At 36.4% G+C, this 17,415-nt stretch overlaps 2 protein-coding genes across 4 annotated transcripts; one reads left to right on the top strand and one right to left on the bottom strand.

Moving 5' to 3' along the window:
• Positions 1 to 211: 211 nt before the first annotated feature.
• Positions 212 to 15,496, top strand: LOC141901606 (uncharacterized). Of its 3 annotated transcripts, XM_074788949.1 has the most exons (50): positions 212 to 323; positions 933 to 1,090; positions 1,401 to 1,473; positions 1,591 to 1,701; positions 2,141 to 2,265; positions 2,353 to 2,536; positions 2,622 to 2,693; positions 2,857 to 3,195; positions 3,312 to 3,437; positions 3,533 to 3,727; positions 3,808 to 3,953; positions 4,033 to 4,276; positions 4,367 to 4,464; positions 4,820 to 4,924; positions 5,006 to 5,143; positions 5,491 to 5,596; positions 5,678 to 5,791; positions 5,882 to 6,082; positions 6,396 to 6,505; positions 6,621 to 6,644; positions 7,124 to 7,214; positions 7,327 to 7,464; positions 7,558 to 7,704; positions 7,789 to 7,848; positions 7,946 to 8,097; positions 8,186 to 8,279; positions 8,362 to 8,501; positions 8,591 to 8,765; positions 8,861 to 8,958; positions 9,043 to 9,165; positions 9,756 to 9,836; positions 9,931 to 10,202; positions 10,280 to 10,458; positions 10,576 to 10,727; positions 10,817 to 10,906; positions 10,982 to 11,190; positions 11,268 to 11,436; positions 11,517 to 11,667; positions 11,745 to 11,882; positions 11,957 to 12,135; positions 12,234 to 12,397; positions 12,472 to 12,628; positions 12,713 to 12,816; positions 12,907 to 13,055; positions 13,159 to 13,329; positions 13,409 to 13,504; positions 13,588 to 13,776; positions 13,882 to 13,930; positions 14,015 to 14,220; positions 14,311 to 15,496. In XM_074788949.1, the coding sequence occupies exons 2-50, from the start codon at positions 954 to 956 to the stop codon at positions 14,404 to 14,406; spliced, it is 6,867 nt and encodes a 2,288-aa protein (XP_074645050.1). In that variant the 5' UTR covers positions 212 to 323; positions 933 to 953; the 3' UTR covers positions 14,407 to 15,496. The 3 variants fall into 3 exon arrangements, with proteins under 3 accessions (XP_074645050.1, XP_074645051.1, XP_074645052.1); XM_074788950.1 differs by lacking the exon at positions 6,621 to 6,644 and having other exon boundaries at positions 8,594 to 8,765; XM_074788951.1 differs by lacking the exons at positions 13,159 to 13,329; positions 13,409 to 13,504; positions 13,588 to 13,776; ... (1 more) ...; positions 14,015 to 14,220; positions 14,311 to 15,496 and having other exon boundaries at positions 12,744 to 12,816; positions 12,907 to 13,037.
• Positions 15,497 to 15,820: 324 nt separating this feature from the next.
• LOC141901169 (uncharacterized) lies at positions 15,821 to 17,009 on the bottom strand (the record flags this gene model as incomplete). Its single annotated transcript, XM_074788275.1, has 5 exons — positions 15,821 to 16,271; positions 16,353 to 16,486; positions 16,562 to 16,686; positions 16,775 to 16,913; positions 16,996 to 17,009. Coding segments are annotated over 5 exons (855 nt in total), but the record flags the coding sequence as incomplete, so codon positions are not given.
• Positions 17,010 to 17,415: the final 406 nt, after the last annotated feature.

Genomic DNA, 17,415 nt, shown 5'->3' on the forward strand with positions numbered 1-17,415 from the left:
TAGGCCTACGAATTAAATTTGTGAAACTAAAAAAGAAAAAAATTACAACGCATAATGAAAATTTCTGATTGAAAGCAGTTTGTTGATGGCTACTTCTAGGAATCATATCTAATATTCGTAGTAATAATATTCATCTAGCCCCGTACGTGTACGCCCTCTGTCGCGCAAGACTAAAGGTGAAGGTTGTTTCTGTGGGTATCGAATGTACACAAATTTTTTTGACAGTTTGTTGTTATTCCTTGTTATTTGAATAATAATGACTCGGATTATAAGATAAACCTGCATTTCTTGATTAGATAAATGAAATTGATGCATTGTCTTTGGTAAGGAAATAAATCGCCGAGTTGTAAACCTGTAACTGATCAGTGATAATATATCCCTATCTTATTTATCAGACAGACAAGACAAGAGGAGAGGACAAGGCTTGGCTTCTTGTTATAACGTTTGTTTTTTATTGTTGAAGCCCTTCCTTTCAGTTTCTATTTAGCTTGCCTTTTTGTTCAACGTGTTGGACTTCCTTCCTTGCCTCGCTTTTTTCTGGTGAACTTGATGTTCCTTCTGATTTTTGCTGACCTGTCCCTGTCTACAGTGTGCAGAAATAAAATCTTAAGATAGCTGAATATAGAAAAGTGTTTTTAGATATATGATGATGAATATTTCTACGAAAGAAAATGTCCAACTCCTGATGAAATCTACTAATCAGTTGACCCAGTATGTAATGATACATATGGCTTTTCAAATAACTGGACCATAGGCCTACTTAAAACAACTGCCATATAGAATTAGGTCAGGGAGTTATCAGACATGATCTAGGGCTTCTAGACATTTTTGGCAGGTGTCTTTGAATATAGGGTAGGCTACACTATGTAGTGTTAGGCCTGTTCGGTGTAAATTTACATTTTACTGAAACCGAAACGATATTATTTTGGCAGGTAGATTGGCCGGGATATAAGATGGCTGATATTTACCGAGTTACCAGTACGGAAGGAGTGAAATCATTGGAAAGAGATTTAAACAAAGAATTGAATGAACTAAAAAATGAAATCGAAGAAAATGAAATGGTGCACGGTATTCCACCAAAACCGATATGGTAATTATTGTGTTGTCTGTTCTTTAGTGAGTAGTATCATTTTTGCAGGCAAACCTAAGATTTTCCTTGAATGTTAAAGATAAAAGATTTTAACCAGTTTCATTATGCATAGGCCTACCACAATATTCAAAGGAAAGGAGGCTAATTTCCAACAAACTGTGCAGTTAACTTTCTGTTTCCTAAATATTCAACTTATTTCATTATAAATGGTATTCAATCGCTAGCTGAATGATATAGGTCATCATTGAAAATTTGTGTAGTTTGAAAACAAAGGTGGTTCAGAATAAAACTGATGTTTTGATTTTTGCAGCTCGGTGCCACTACCAAAAGATGTTGACTACTTTCGTAAAGAAAGGAAGCTTATCTTGGATCGAGCTACTCAAGTAAGATGATTGAATCGATATTAAAAATTTAGTGATTCTTTTAGAAAAGAAGTCACTCGTCGATTTTCTGAATGAATAGCTGTACATACTACACGTAATATGTGGTGTTTATTTCAGGTGAGTGAAGCTCATCCTATCGTCATTCAAGCTGATGCAATGTTTGAAGAACTCAGTAATGCAGATAAAAAAGAGTACACATCTGAGGGTATCCCTCTTCTACTACACCAAGTACGCGCAGAAATTAAGTTTATAACTCAATAATATGAAGTCTCACACTAAGAACAAAAATATTCTGAAATATTTCTTTGAGCTAATAATTTATATGATGTTTTCGAATGTTTTACTGCTGTATATATTTCCCCTTGTTTGTATATTACATGACTTAATCACCCTCTTGCTGAACTTAATTAGGCCTACTTGATTATTCTCTTTGTTCGGGATTGTATATAAATCTCATAATTCTATCATAACACTAGTACAGTATTTCTGGAGATGACTATTAGGAAAGAGTGGAAATGTCGAATAGATATTATAAGCTCGAGGAAAAATTTCAGACTTTTTCATTCGGAGTTTGGCATTTTATATTTTCTTTACGGGCAGTATTTCCTGGGTTATGAGTGATCATTTTTGGAGTAAACTATAAATTATCCCGTTTTCCTGTTTTTAGTATTTCACAGATCGTATGTATCAACTAGTCCAATGTAAGCATATGCACATGTTGAGGTGGCAGAGATTCTGTGAACACACAAGCACACTTGAAACTCTATATCCTTACTATCAAAAGCGTTTGCAGTAAGTTTCTGCTTACAAAGAAACAAAGGTTCATTTTTCTCCGATCCAGAAATTACTCGAAATTTATGGTAAATCGTTGAATTTTAGGGAGATAATGTTTGAGTATAATGATTGTATAAAGCGTTCACAGCGATTGTCATCATGTCGCGAGGCATTCTTAGGACAGAGCGATGGAGGAGCGCAGTTCGTAACTCAAGAAGATCTACTCATTTATATGAGATGGTTCATTACACATTTGCACTCGATGAAAGTATTCAACCAAATACTCAGAGTATGTGGCATTCAATCTACTATTTAGTTTCGATCAACATAAGGCAACGTAAATTATAATACGGAATTTATATTTTATCGAACAGTTGATTCAATGGTTTCCGATGCTACGTAAAGCAGATGTATCAACTGACGTACCTGGAATCACTGCCGAAACCGTCAGTATACCTACGCAATGAACTCCATGATCTAATTCTTTGCTCTACATACTTGGCTAAAATTGATTAATTTTCAATTTTTCAACCAAAGTCAAATTCTAACCGAGAATTCGACTCGTCAGCCAATGATATTCTTAAATTAATCGCTACATGTTTGTTTCAGACCGATGAATCTCATACACCTCAGATGGCATCCAGATATCAGGATGAGACGACCGTTATTATATCGCGTCCCAGCTCATCGGCAGCGAAATCTCGCCCGAGTTCGAGTAGTTCGGTACAACAGCCACCTTCACCAGTGCCTCTTCCGCCGCCTAGTGTTAATCCTTTACTACTAACGACGAATCCTCTACCGCCGTCGGTAACAGCGTTCGCGGCTGCAGCAACTGGTGGCGGTATCGCTGCTGATGAAAGTAATTTGTCATTGCCGCTACACGTGAACGATTTCGACAGCCTGAAGCCACATCTCGCTATGTTTGTCAACATGTATGGAATCCAAGCGGTAAATAGTGATCGAGTTATCGATGAAAAGTTATCAGATTTGTAAGACCCCCTGACCACTACGTAGACCAGCGCAGTTGGAGAGTAATGTATACCTTTGTATGTTTATGATTTTAGGATGTTGATAGTATCAAGCATTCTGCAGATGAAATGGAACTCTTCGGTGCTGTTAATCGAAAATTCAAACAGATATTCACACGTCAAGAAACCATGTTGTGTTTCAAAACATATGACCGTCTGGAGGTGTGTAAACAAAGAGAATAATAGTAGCGGTTCTTCACTCGTGCCCATTGGACAACAATGGATTGAAAAATGTACTTGTGCTCTCCCTATTTCAGACGGGTTTAGAGAATTGGGGAGCTGACCATTCGACTCATTGTCTGAAACAAGATTCTAACTGGATCGATTTTGTGAAATTGAAACCTGAAAAAGATCCCGTACAAGAAAGATTCTTCGTGAAATTGAAACAAGATAACAATATTGATGAACTACTGCGCGCTATGTCAAGATTTATACAAATACGCGATGCTGAGGTATTTGCTTTATTGCTGTCAACAACTTTCAGATCGCATTGAATTGTAGTTAATTCCCTTTTTCTTGGCATCGTATTCAGAGGGTTCAAGACGCCCTTCGAGAACATGCAGCATCAGTTAGAAACCGTCCTTACTTCAATCCAGTGTCAGTGACATCTAATCGTACTCAGAATAACACCAAAGCTATTTGGAAGAAGATCTACACTAATCCAGAACTTCTTACTACGTAAGTTTAGGTTTTCACACACCTTGTTTAAGCTCTATATCTATTGAAATATCTAACGTTTTTGTATGTGCTTTTACAGGAAAGAAACGCAAGAAAACCTCATGATCCAAGAGTTCGAAGATAAAGACACGGATAATGTAAATTTAGCGAATAGATCTGTCACGTCGCGAAAGCGTCGAGATAGTTACGATTACGGCACAACTGTTCAGATTCTAGGCTTAGATGATGGCGACCAGGACAATAAAGACCCTTCCAGTTTACAAGGAGCGTATCTATCATTCCTCAATTTGCGTCATTTACGAATTCGAGATCTACGTCGTACTGTGAGTATAATGTACACTGTATAATAAAAGTCTATTGATAGTTTATGAGTATGAGGTATTCTAATGGGATTATTTATCGTATTTAACTAGTGCCTCAGTGGTCTCAATTACTTCCGATCCCTGGAAAGAACATTGACAGTTAACGATGCAGGGTTATCTTTAGAATCTAGTCGTATGAAGAGAAGCAGGTTTGTTATATTTATTAAAATCAACTGTTTTGATACCGATTATTACTACAGTCAACTTCCTGCAACTTCGGTTAATCTGTTCCCGCCTGTTTTTGGGTAATTTCACATTTCCCCTAAATCTCTGTGTCTAATTCATACTCCATAATCCGGTTTAAGCAGGAAATTTAAACTTCTGTATACTGGTTTATGCGCTAGTTTAGGCCGGATAATAGTTACTTCGAAAAACTAGATATCTGTCACATCACTTAATCCGTTTCAAAACACTTAGTCACAAGGAAATATGGATTAACCGAAGTTGACTGAAGAAATGTTTCTTTTGATTTTTATGGACACTCATAATATTGATATATTTCAGCACACAAAATCATAGGCGTGGAAATGCATCTGAGACTGGTTCATTGGGCGGTGGTGGTGGCTTAGGATCTCATCATTATCTACACAATACTCCAAAGGATTTCAAGTTAGTTTTGGATGAATTAGTCTCGATGAATTAATCGTCTTCTTGCTTGTTTACCTGTAGTTATGATTGAAAAATTTGTAGGATGAGTGAGGTTGAATTCATGGAATTTGCTGAAATCGAGAATCATGATGATTTTTATGCTATTGATGAAGGCAGAGTTCATGTTCAAGATCAGCGAGGCTACTATATCATGTATGATGCAGCAATCACAGATATGAAGTAAGAATTCATCTAAAGAATGGATACAATGGATAAAAGATTTAATTTGGGGATCAATTGTCCGGGGGCAATTGCGTGATACCAATGGATCATGGTATCCTGATTGTCCTGATACCAATGGATACATGTACTTCTGTAGCATCAGCAATTCAAGCAAAACTGAATTAGTTATAGAATATCCGGTACGCTGAGACATGGAGAAGAGATGATACGGTTAAAACCTACTATATACAATTTAAAAGATTTAAATCAAAATCTATTTATCAAGTATTGCAATCAGAAGACAAAGCGTTTCAGACTCTTCCTCTAGATACCATCTTCATGGTGTGAATTGAATATCTTTATAGGGAGCTGGAAAATGATTTGCTATTGTTAGCAACTCATTATATCGAGAAAGATAAGGATTTGAGGACGGCATCTAGAATCAATAGAGGTTCAGCAAGACGCGGCCAGGTACAGAATAACTTTAGAATTTAACAGATTTGAGTAACAAATTCGGATTGTTTTGTTTAAAATGTTAATTTTCTCATTAAGGCACAGGCAGGGGATTTTGATATTCCTAATTATGCTCATCAAGAGGTCGATCGATTTTCTATCCTGCTAGATCTTTGGAATAACGAGGCGACGTACATGGAAGCCAAACGACAGGTTAATGAATACCACCTACATATTCAAACTAGTCCTCGCCCATTGCGTGGTTTCTTAACTAATTTCTGTTGTTCGAAATAATTTTCACAGCTCATCGACTGTTATGTCGAAGCGTATCATCATGTTTTCGATCGGGATGAAAAGCGATCACTCGCGCAAGTCATTACTAATCTGATTCACAAACGACCACGATTTGATTTCAACGCCGCGTATTTCATCAGATCATACAGAATGGAGTGCATATCGTTGAGGTTACAAGCTCAACTTGTAAAATCAATCTTTGATAAACAGGTATTTAACATTACATGATACATGTACTTGTTAACCATTGATGGTAATATAGAAAATCCCAACTAAGAATGAAAGATAAGGTCGGAAAAGTTTCCTTGAGCTTTTAGATAATTCAACATACTATATCCTAATACTAATCTGCAGTATTCCTGGACATGACTATTAGGATACAGTAGAAATTTTGAATAAACTGCAAGTACTAACTCAAATAAACTTGGTGTGGGATTTTTTACATTACATAAACTTGTGGATCAGTATTGTGTATTCAGACATTGTATCAAATCAGACACACTTACCGTAATCATTCATACAGATTGAAGAAGAGCGTGAATATTTGGCAAAAATTGTCAAAAAGGACGACCATCAGCCTGGATTTCCATTCAAAATAATCCAGAAGCAACCGATATCTATCAATATGAGCAGGTAAGCTGTGATTTATCAGTTGAATCTATTAATTACTTTGCACGGTATTTTGAGAATTATTTAGTTTTAAGTTCTGCTGTTAATTGTTGTTTTGAATGTTCGCGTTGTGTTTCAGTAATGAGGAAGACAGTTTACCCAGGTTAGACAACGTATCACACGACAAACACTAACTTCACATCGATTTTATTGTATTTGAATCGCATTTTGTCATGAATTTTAATTCCCTGTATCTATAATATGACTAAACTTCACACAGTCGACTACTATTACCTGGACACATTCAAAACGATGATTTTGTGTAGTTTGAAGTCATATTGAATTCGCATCCCTTCCCTTCGCTTGCTGTGTCAACATCCAAATACAGGATCGCTGAATTGTGCATTTTGCTCTTCTTCAACAGCATTTTAAACGCATTTGATCCATTATATTTTTTCATCGATATGATATACACGTATCTTTTTTCATATATTTGTTTTTGTGCCTTGTCAGAAAATATGTAACAGAATGTTTTTATTGCACACCATAAAATTAACATTTTGTATCGATCACGGAGAATGTTGTATGGTTGCACAATAGCATGTTTTTTCTCTTCACTTACCTGTTTCTTATTTCGTACAGGCCTGCATTACGCAATGTATTTATGCTAGAGTTCCACCCATCACTAGCTATAGCTAGCCGAATTCCTGAAGCCCTTGATCATGCTTACTGGGTAAGGGTCTCTTTTGAAAGTTAATGATATGTAACGCAGTATCAGCAAAAAGAAAGCCATAATATTTCATCCAAGTTGAACATTGCACAATGGTTTCATCATAAATTTCTAGGAGCTTCATCATATGTTGAAACCAGAATCCATATTAGAAGAGGTCGCACTACAGAAGAGTATGTTAGAGTTATTGGTTGAAGATGTTGAGAAAATGGAACCACTCGGTTATTCATATTCAAACAATACGCAGAAGGATGTAAGTAAATTCCCACCTAACCTTGACAAAAACATGTGCAGATATTATTTGTATTAAATGTGTTTACAGCGTTTGTATTAAATATATTTACAGCTATTCGCAGATGTATTTGTTGAGGATCCAAACATCATGACTGATATCGTAAAAGAACTGATATTTGAAAATGAACAAAGTGGAAAGCAGCGTTCTCAGAAAGTGAAACATTTGGATATGATTGGTGTTTATGGAAATGTACTGGAGGTTAGTAGTATCATTGTTCCAGCAAGAATACACATCATACACCTTATGCACAACATCTGTAAATCATTTGAAAATACTTTTTAGATGGCTACTAGACGTCATCGTTTGATGGATGCAGCTTGGGAAGCAGAAATCCTTTCAAAGGTAAGACTCAGGGAATTATTAGCATTTTGTTTTTACATCGTATCATGTCCACTGTATTAACTCTTTTTACATCTGACTTTCCGACTCACTGTTTCAGATCTATAAGAAACAAGCTATAGATTTAGGTTTTGAAGAATGTCATCTGTTTTTGCGATTTGTCCAGTTCGAATTTGCCAACTTCAAAGAGAAAATTTCTAAACCTCCAATGTTCATCACGTCTATACTTGACGATGATTCAATGGTTGACAGGTTTGTCTCACTAGATTGAATGAGCAGTTTTGGAATAACTATCCAGGCACGCCCTCTAACTATGCATCTCTATTCCATGTTATTACAGGTACAGCCCATCAAATTTGTATCTGGGAATTCAAGAACTTGATGAAACACATGTTGGAAAATTCAGTTTTCGGAGTCATGAAGGCTTGATGAAGGTGTACACTTAATTCACATTGATGCCTTATGTTCAATCATGAACTTTAGGTAATTTTCTGTGTGTGTCTAATTTATTTGTAGATTTTGAAAGGTCAGGGCTTAGAGAGTTTAGCAGTTGTATTGATGTGTCAGATAGTCCATAAGAATTGTCTAATATCAGCAGTACAGCAAGTGCATGGATGTCAACCGGTTCGACCGACTGTAATTGACACTAAAGGAGGGTAAGTTCAACAAAATCTATCATCTATGAATAATGGCATGTGTTCTATACACATTTCACATCAAACTGAAACTTTGCTATTTAATATAGGAGCGGCCGAGTGACTCCAACTGAGACAAAAAGTGAGAAGAGTTCAATGACTGCGATGACTGGTATATCAAGTAACACTGGAGCCACCCAGCTTCTGTCTACCAAAAGTGGTGGCGGTTCAGGGCATAATTCTGGCCAGATCCCACAGTCATTTGTCTCATTGCAATTGGAAAAGGTCCGTGAAATATTGATACTTATATTACCTCATTCATTCGTAAAATTTCTTCGTTTTTTATACAATGTCTACACATTCTAATCCATGTTATTTAGCAACCAAGCCACGATTATATGTTGAATGAATTCGTGAACAAGAAATCTTCCATGTCAACTATCCTTAAGAATCCTGAAGAAATGGAGAAAATAAAAAGGTTTGTGGATATTTTCAGGATGAAGCATGTGTCATACTGATTCATCATGCTGAAGGATAAAGCATTCTTATTTATGTATTATAGAAAACTGATAGCTGAATACTGCCATAAACTTCATCATCGATTCACTCAATTTTCATTACGGAGTCAATTGATCGCTATATACAACAGTATACATAGTTTATTAGAGCAGTTTCCTGACTTGCGGTGAGTACTTGGACCCTTTACCTATGTACCGTAGTCTAGATAGCACTTGGTGAAACACTGGTCCATCACGATAGGTAAAACACAATATCTGTGTTGACGCGATGAGGAGAGAATCCCACAATGATAATAAAAAGTCCGAAAATGAAACTTCGAGATAGTAGTTTATTTCAACGTTTCGACTATATCCTAATAGTCATCTTCAGGATGATTGTTGTTTATAATCACCCCTTAGTTTGCTTCCCTTTAATCTATTTTAGCGTGTAACTGTTTCTACGTTAATTTTCCTTTAGTTTGTATCATCTCTGATTACTTGAATTAGTCTCTTTGTCCCTGGATTGTATATATATCTCATAATTTCTGTAGTATCTCATTATTCCTGAAGATGACTATTAGGATATAGTCGAAACGTTGAAATAAACTACTATCTCGAAGTTTCATTTTCGGACTTTTTATTATCATTGTGGGATTCTCTCCTCACTCTGGTCCATGTTGTCGCTTTTCTTTTCTGAGTATGGAATTTTCTATATAACGCACTACAGAACTGTTAATTCTCAGATCTTTGATTGGTTCTGTGTTTTATGATGATATAGGGACACCTATTTCATGATTGGTGAACCAAATGAAAAGAAATCGGACATAGACTCACTGGAAGGACTTGTACCTGATGCGAGGTATTTTACATTTCTCTCATCGTTTGGAAACCTGTACATTCATCATCGGCATGTTCACAATACAATTGAATGATTGCTGCCACTTTACTTGTAGATCATTGAAGAAGAGGCCGAGAAGGTTGCTGTCTCAAGATGGACGTCATTTCCTCAATATTTGGTTTATTCCGCATTGCACTGAAATTCTATATATGTTTAAAAACCTAGAGGACGATCAGTGTAATAAGATATTACGTTATGCAGTCACCGCTGCATCTGTGGTGCACGATGTCACAGCATATCTGTGTTCACATGCCAAACTAGGAAGTGCTGCTGCCCGCCGTGGCAAACAACCAACATCTGCAGAATGGGGTGGAGTTGAGGGTGTTGGTATGTAATAGACTTCTCGTACCATAATCAATTAAGTCTCAATTCAATAAATACCGCAACCATTTTATGTATCCTAGGGGCTGAACTGCGTGAAATACAAACTCAAATCAACAATCTTCCTGACCCAACTAGTTTAGAGCAAGTGGTTGAGTTTCTTGTATTACGTAGGAACATCATGTTTTTGGAATATGATGTTGCTGTACGAATCACAATGAGGAATACATTCTTAGCTATGGGCAACATACCAGCGTATAAGGTGTGTGAAGCAAATATATATAGCCTTATGATTTAGAATCTATTATCTTCAGTTAATCTTATTAATCAATGATTATGATTCAACATGAATATTAATTACATTCATTCATTTTCACAGGCTATAACAGACAACATGATCATTGGACTTCCTCCAATCAGTAACACCTTACATCCTAGTTTATTCGCCACATATCTCAATGTACCTGAGCCTTTGGAGGCAACAGATTTCCGTGCTAAAGAACTTTTTCCATGGCGAACATTTATTGGACAGTAAGAAAGATTCAGCTTTCTTGAGACTCTTCGGTATTATTCATGTTTTGTGTATTGTATCAACAAAATGTATAATTTTCTATTTCAAGGAACACTGCTTTTCCGGTGTCATTTTGGCAATGGCATAGAATTGAACAGTTTATGCATATATGCATGGCTGGTCTTAAAGATGTTGATAAGTATGTGTATTTTCCTAGTATTCTATAACGTTTTTGTCTAAGGACATAATTATAATTTCATAACCTTGATTTCAGGCAAATAGCGCATGGAGAAATTCTCGGTGTATCATTGTTACTAGAAGATGTATTGAATTCCGGAACACCTGACTCATCAGGACTGTTAGCCGATAGTGATGATGAGAATGCAGATAGTTCATTACGAATGGTTGGACACGCTGGAAGTCGTATGAGTTTAGCTAGTAGTTACAGTCGCAGATCGAGCAGCTTGTATAGCCTCAAATCAGGTGCTTGATAATCTTTAGATGATGTTTATCAATTATTTCATTGAATATCGTAATAACTTTTAGAATCGTATTTGTAGTTGGTACTAAGAAGGCATTATCTCGAATGCAAGATCCAGCAGAGTCATACCGACTGCTCAGACAGTTTCTGCTTCTTTGGAAACGTTTAGAAGTTTTCAAGTTAGATTGGGGTTTACGCAAGCTTTCTCTACAACGCATAGATACTGTCAATTCATACAAGGAATTTTGGTGAGAATCCTACAGTGCACAATGTAGACTTTCAATTGTAAACATCATGTTACTGATGAAATCTCATTTCTACCTTGTAGCATCATATACAAGCAAGAGAAACTGCTGCCATCTCTTCGTAGTATTGCAGCTCGTCATGGCCATCCTGATTTCTACGATGGTCTTGCGTCTGATAACGAACAGTTAATCATGCCACCAAATTCGACAGACTTCGAAATCAAATCTAAACAGGTATGATTTCCCCCAGTGATATTTACAATTGAAAATAGGGCGTGACTGATATTGTAGCATCTGTGTTATGTTTGTAGCTCGTCAGGTTATGTGAAAGTCTAGAATCTCACATGATTATGGAGGTGCGCAAAAAACTTGCAAAAGAACTGAACTTGGTGCTAGCCGAACGTGTTCGTGAGGAAGGTACTCTACCAACTGATTTATGGAAAAAGCCGGTATGTAATCAAAATGTTCATGTGGAATTCCATTCCGTATCATCCTTTTCTTATCTCACTGTATTCATCCTCAGGCAATGAAGGAAAGTTTTACAATGAACAAGCCACATATTTCGGAGGCGTTTGCGGCAAAGCTTTACTCAGATTTCCAGGAGACAGAAACTGAAGTCACGTTCAACAAGAAGCACTTGAACTCATGTTTATTGCAGCTGGGTATTGATGTAATGGAGCGAGAACGACACAATTATGAAAAGTATATGATATATTGTTTACAGTCTGTTCGCAATTTTCATTAAAGATGCATTTGATTTACTGGTATTGGTATTCACGTATTATCATCTATTCTTAAAGCTATACGATGTATTATGAAAATGTACTGCGAGTTCATCATCAACTACTGTATCAGAAAGAACAAGAGATAAAACAACTTAAAGACCAGCTGAAGAACACTAAGAATGACACAATGGTTGATGTACAGTGCCAGTTGGCTGATCAAAGTCAAGGCTTGTTACTCGGTAAATGTATTTCTGAGGCGCTATAAAAATCATGTTATTGACTGTTAACCACGTGGTGTACTCTTGTTCTATAGAAATCACTGCTCTTCGTGCGAAGATAGCCGAAATGCGAGAAATAAGTCTGACTCAAGAGCGGGACATCCGTCAACGTGTAAAAGACGAATACGATGACTTGATTCGTAATCTTTTCTCTTCAGCTTTTGAATTGAAAACTAAATTCGATGAGTTTAGGTGAAGGAAAACTCCAAACATTTCCAATCTTAATGTGCTAGCTGCATTGCGTAATAACGTCTCTTGTCTAAACGTGCATTTCAGGCATGAACTACATGATGATGTTTATGAAAAGATTGGTGAAGCTCGAAGAGAAGCAATTGAGAGTATGACGAAACTGAAACAGAAATCTGGTGGAACAGCTGGACGTAAGTTTCATGTTTATTCCTGTAGTCTTATATAAATCTGCGCAATTCACATTTATGTAGACGATGAATGTGTGTAATGTATTATTCTAGACGATGAGATGTCGGAAAAACATATTCAAATGTCGGCTAAAATCCGTGATTTTGAGCATGAGAACTTCAACATGACAAAACTGATGTTGAAGTCACGAGCCATGTCTAATTGGAGGCATAATTATACCACAGAAAACTTTCTCAAACAGGTGAAAGATTACATTTTTTCATGACCCTTCCTCGTGAATTAAACTTGGATTTTATTTTCATTTACTTATCATTAAGAGTCTTCTTATTCTTTGTTGAATCTAGATCGCTGAAATTCGCAAGGAGGCAGACTTGAGTAAGAAGGAATACTTGGAAATAAAAATGTTAGCAGAAGAGGAAGTCATACTTCTGAGACAGCAACAGGTAGCGCTGAGAAATTATCTTCGAGATATAGAAAAAGAGTGCGTGGATGTTAAAAAACAACTGGAAAAAGAGGTTAGAGCTAAATACTGATATTGTATAACAAAATAATTGTATTTGGAATCATTTTAACGTGGAAATTTCTGTGTTTCAGCTGAAAGCCAAAAAGGAGAAGACTCATGCTGTCCAACAGAAATTACGCAGTCAAAAACAACTGGAGATGGCTAAACAAGCAAACGCTGAACAATTGGTATGAATCGATTATATCTTAAATTGTTTTAGATGTAGAATTATTTGAATAATGATTTAATGATTTATCGTTTTTAACTGAAGCTCGAGGAACTGGAGGAGAAAGAATTACGACTGAAAGCATTGACAGAAGAGCAAGAGAAACAAGTTCGATTGAAACAGATTGCAGAAGACAAAGCAAGAAAAGATGTGTCACAAGTTCGAAAGCAACTCACTCATGAAAGAAACCTGAAGCTCAATGCTTTTCACAGAGTGGATGAACTGCAGAGCCAAGTAAGTTGTTTCATTAATTGATAAAAGATCTTATCAAAATGTTATTATGTACCTTTTGCAGTTGAGATCGAATGAACTCTTTTTTGTTATTCTTGTATTAACCAGATTTATGATGGTGAAATTCGACCTCAGACTTCGACATCACTGATCACTGGTATGTTCATCTCACTAAAATCTACCGGGTATTTCACTGAATGAAAATGCTCTTTACATCTAGAATATCTATTGTATTTGGTAGTTTCGAGACCCAGAACCAGTGAACCGAGAAGCGCATCTGTTAGACGAGCGACAAGTGCAACAGTGCGATCATCAGTTACTACTGGTACAGGAGTGTGGCCTCCACCAGTTTCGTGGCCAGCTAATCGATCAGTTACTCCAGCACCTGAAGGTCATAACAAGATAGTTCAGTTAGAATTGTACAGGAAATTCCAAAGGCCAAAAACGGTACGTGTACACGCACATGTATTACAAGTGAATATCACTGTTATATTTGTAAGATATGTGGATTGAAATTGTTGTATTTTCGAAATATAGGTCGGTGGCCGTTTGAGAAGTCAAATTGCAGAACAGTTACTTTCTGATTTGGATCCCGATCCGCATCATCAACTCGTTAGTGTACAACCGATCTGAGTCACTGAATCACTCGCTGCAGACACCCGCCTACTGAGACCAACTGAGGCTGAGCTATTCGATGTATTGCTTCATGGCACGTTATTAATCTAAACGAATAACCACATAATCATGTTCTCAGGTACATTTGTGTACATTTTAGTATGAAAATAAAATTGTACGAAAATGAAATTGTACAATGTAAATGTAACTATAATGATAGTGATCTACTGGTTATAGAGATCCGAAACCCCTTGTTTTTATTTGGCATATGTGTGTATGTACTTATATCGCGTGTTTATGAATACGTGGACAATTTGATGACCGAACAATGATTTAGTTTTAATCAACTGGTAATCAAAATTTTGTTCGATATCTACGATAGATGTAGATTTTTCTATTGATAGTAATTTGAACGAAGTACCATTGATTACCAGGAATAAGACATATACCGCACACAAGTCGGTAGAATAACTCCGAAAAACACTGTAGATTTTGACGAGTATTTTATGATTGCTGTTTACAAAACATATTGATTATTCATGTTTCTATTTGATTTTTTATATGTTGATTTCATAAATACAGCGTTAATGCCAATATGATATATTATATTATAAACCCCTATATACTGGTTCATATAGGATACTGAATCACTTGTTTAATGAATAAGGAACATGTATTTAGACTATACGTTCTTACAGAATCTCATTTATTTTGTAATCCTATTGCAGCATGCTTTATTTGATATCATGACAATATACAGAATGTGCAGAAATCTATGTAATTTGTACTGAAATAGTATTAGTTATGGCAATGTCTTAAGCACGGCGATGGTAACTAGTCTAGTATCCAGCTATTCTGGTATTTAGATTATGTTAGGTACCTGTAATTTTTACTTGCACACTACAACTGTGATATTGTATGACCCGTATATATCAATTAATGATTTATAAATGCCGTCCACATTGATAGGAAACATTTCAGGAATATTTTGAAATTGTTTTTGTTGATGTATTTCGTTACTAAATAGCTATTTATATTCAAAACAATATGTATTTTTGAATAATCTGTGATTATTTTTGTAAATCATAATATATGCAACAGAGAAATAAAGCACAGTCTTCCAAACATATAGTTTGGAAGAAATTATATGTATAATGAATTTTGATATTTGTTGTTGTATGTTTCTGGTAATTTGTAGAGAGGATTTTTCATTGGTTATAATACCAGCCCTCTTCCTGCATCGACTTCTATTCACACTTTTCAGGCTCTCGGACACGAAATTACTTTTTCAATTCATCAAGAAGTTGAATTAAGTAAAAAATATTTAGTTCTGTTGAAATATCGTCGACACAAACAAAAACAACTGATCGCGTAGAATTTATGCAGATTATCTTGTATGGCTTCATTTACATTTATTACATGAATTGCGTATCTGCAGTTTTATTTATCTCCAAAATTCACGACGTCGCCATCTATCAATTTCAGTAAAACTGACATTTTGGGACCACCACTTGTTTTATCAGATGACGGAACCGTTGAATCGCTCGAGTCCTCAGCTGTTGAAGATGTTTCTTGGTCATCAATGCGTTTCAACGTTCCTCGTCGCCTGCCTTCCAAACGACTCGTACCGTGACTCAAGCGTCTTCTACTGCTACTCGCGGACTGGCTCAACGACGCACTCGACTGGGAAGGATCCAAGTAGAAGCTTTCCCGTCTCCCGTGGCTGATGATGCTTTGGCGACTGCGGGCGTAGTTACTGGCTCTGCGACCAGCGTGGTCGGGTAAAATCCCACCACCTGGAGTGTAAGCTCGGTGAACTGCTGGACTGATAATCTGACGTAGACCGTACCGTAAAGAAAATGAGAAACGCGAACCCTCTTCATCTGTAGAATAAGGAAGACAAAATTACCGATTCATACATGATACATATGACTATCACTGAAAATGATGAACTCATGACGAACCTCCACTGACGAGAACCTTCTTTACGTGAGATGTGTCAATGTTGAAATAATCAGGGATATCGTCCATATGATGAGGACTAATGTGTTCTTGCTCCGCTTTTCCCACTAGTTGCGCAACCCGATGATGTAAGAATCTTAAAGTGAATTTTTTCAAAATGCATATCTGAAAATCTGAACGTGTAGGCAGGCGTAATCGATAACAAACTCACCGACTCCAGAGATATGAAAGTATTGTAAAAATATTGACCGTTGCATCATGAAATAAACCGCGATCCATTGTGGAATGTCTGTAATCAGCTAGTATTGCTTCAGCTACTTCATTGGCAATGTTCACCTTAGAAATATATGATCATAGATAAAACAATATCATTCTGAACTTTTGCACGGTAAACATACCGGTAACGTTTAGTTCTTTGACACACCTGGACTTTAGGAGGTAATTCCGAATCAATGAAACAAGTGATAATAGTTTTAGCCTTCGATTTGACCAAGTATTCATCAGCAGAAGTAAAGTTTCCCGCTGCCAAACTGGCATTAGCGTTATCAACTAGTTGACGATACCTAAAATAAAATATATGACAGTCGTTATTTTACTTTCAAAGTTGATAAGAAATGAAATAAATTCTCAAACTTTTAGACTTACTTTTCAACTTCTATCAGAAACTGCAAGTCGTTAGTAAGTTTTTCTAGAAATACGACTCTGTTCCTGATAACACGTCGGTTTGGTGAACTTGCTACAGCCGTCCCTGCTCCGTGAACTGTTAGAACAAGAAACTCATTGAAACCGGGCGGATTATCTTTGAAGCAAACAAACGGCTTTTCAGCTTTACCTTCTGGATCTACAGCGATCTTATTCTTCAAATAATCTCTGAATATTTCAGCAGTCCACGGATTTAGAATTCCTCGTCGGAATGTAGCTACACCTCGTACAAAGTTTATCCACAATGCTCTCTAGAAATACAGGATGCGAAATGTAATAACTCATAACGGCAAATGCTATCAAAATTGCTTTGGAGCATACCGTTTTTTCTTTACTCCATCGTCGTTTTTCTTCGTCAATTTT

The sequence above is a fragment of the Tubulanus polymorphus genome, chromosome 3 (assembly GCF_964204645.1).
Source record: "Tubulanus polymorphus chromosome 3, tnTubPoly1.2, whole genome shotgun sequence".
In the NCBI taxonomy this organism is placed as follows: Eukaryota; Metazoa; Nemertea; class Palaeonemertea; order Tubulaniformes; family Tubulanidae; genus Tubulanus; species Tubulanus polymorphus.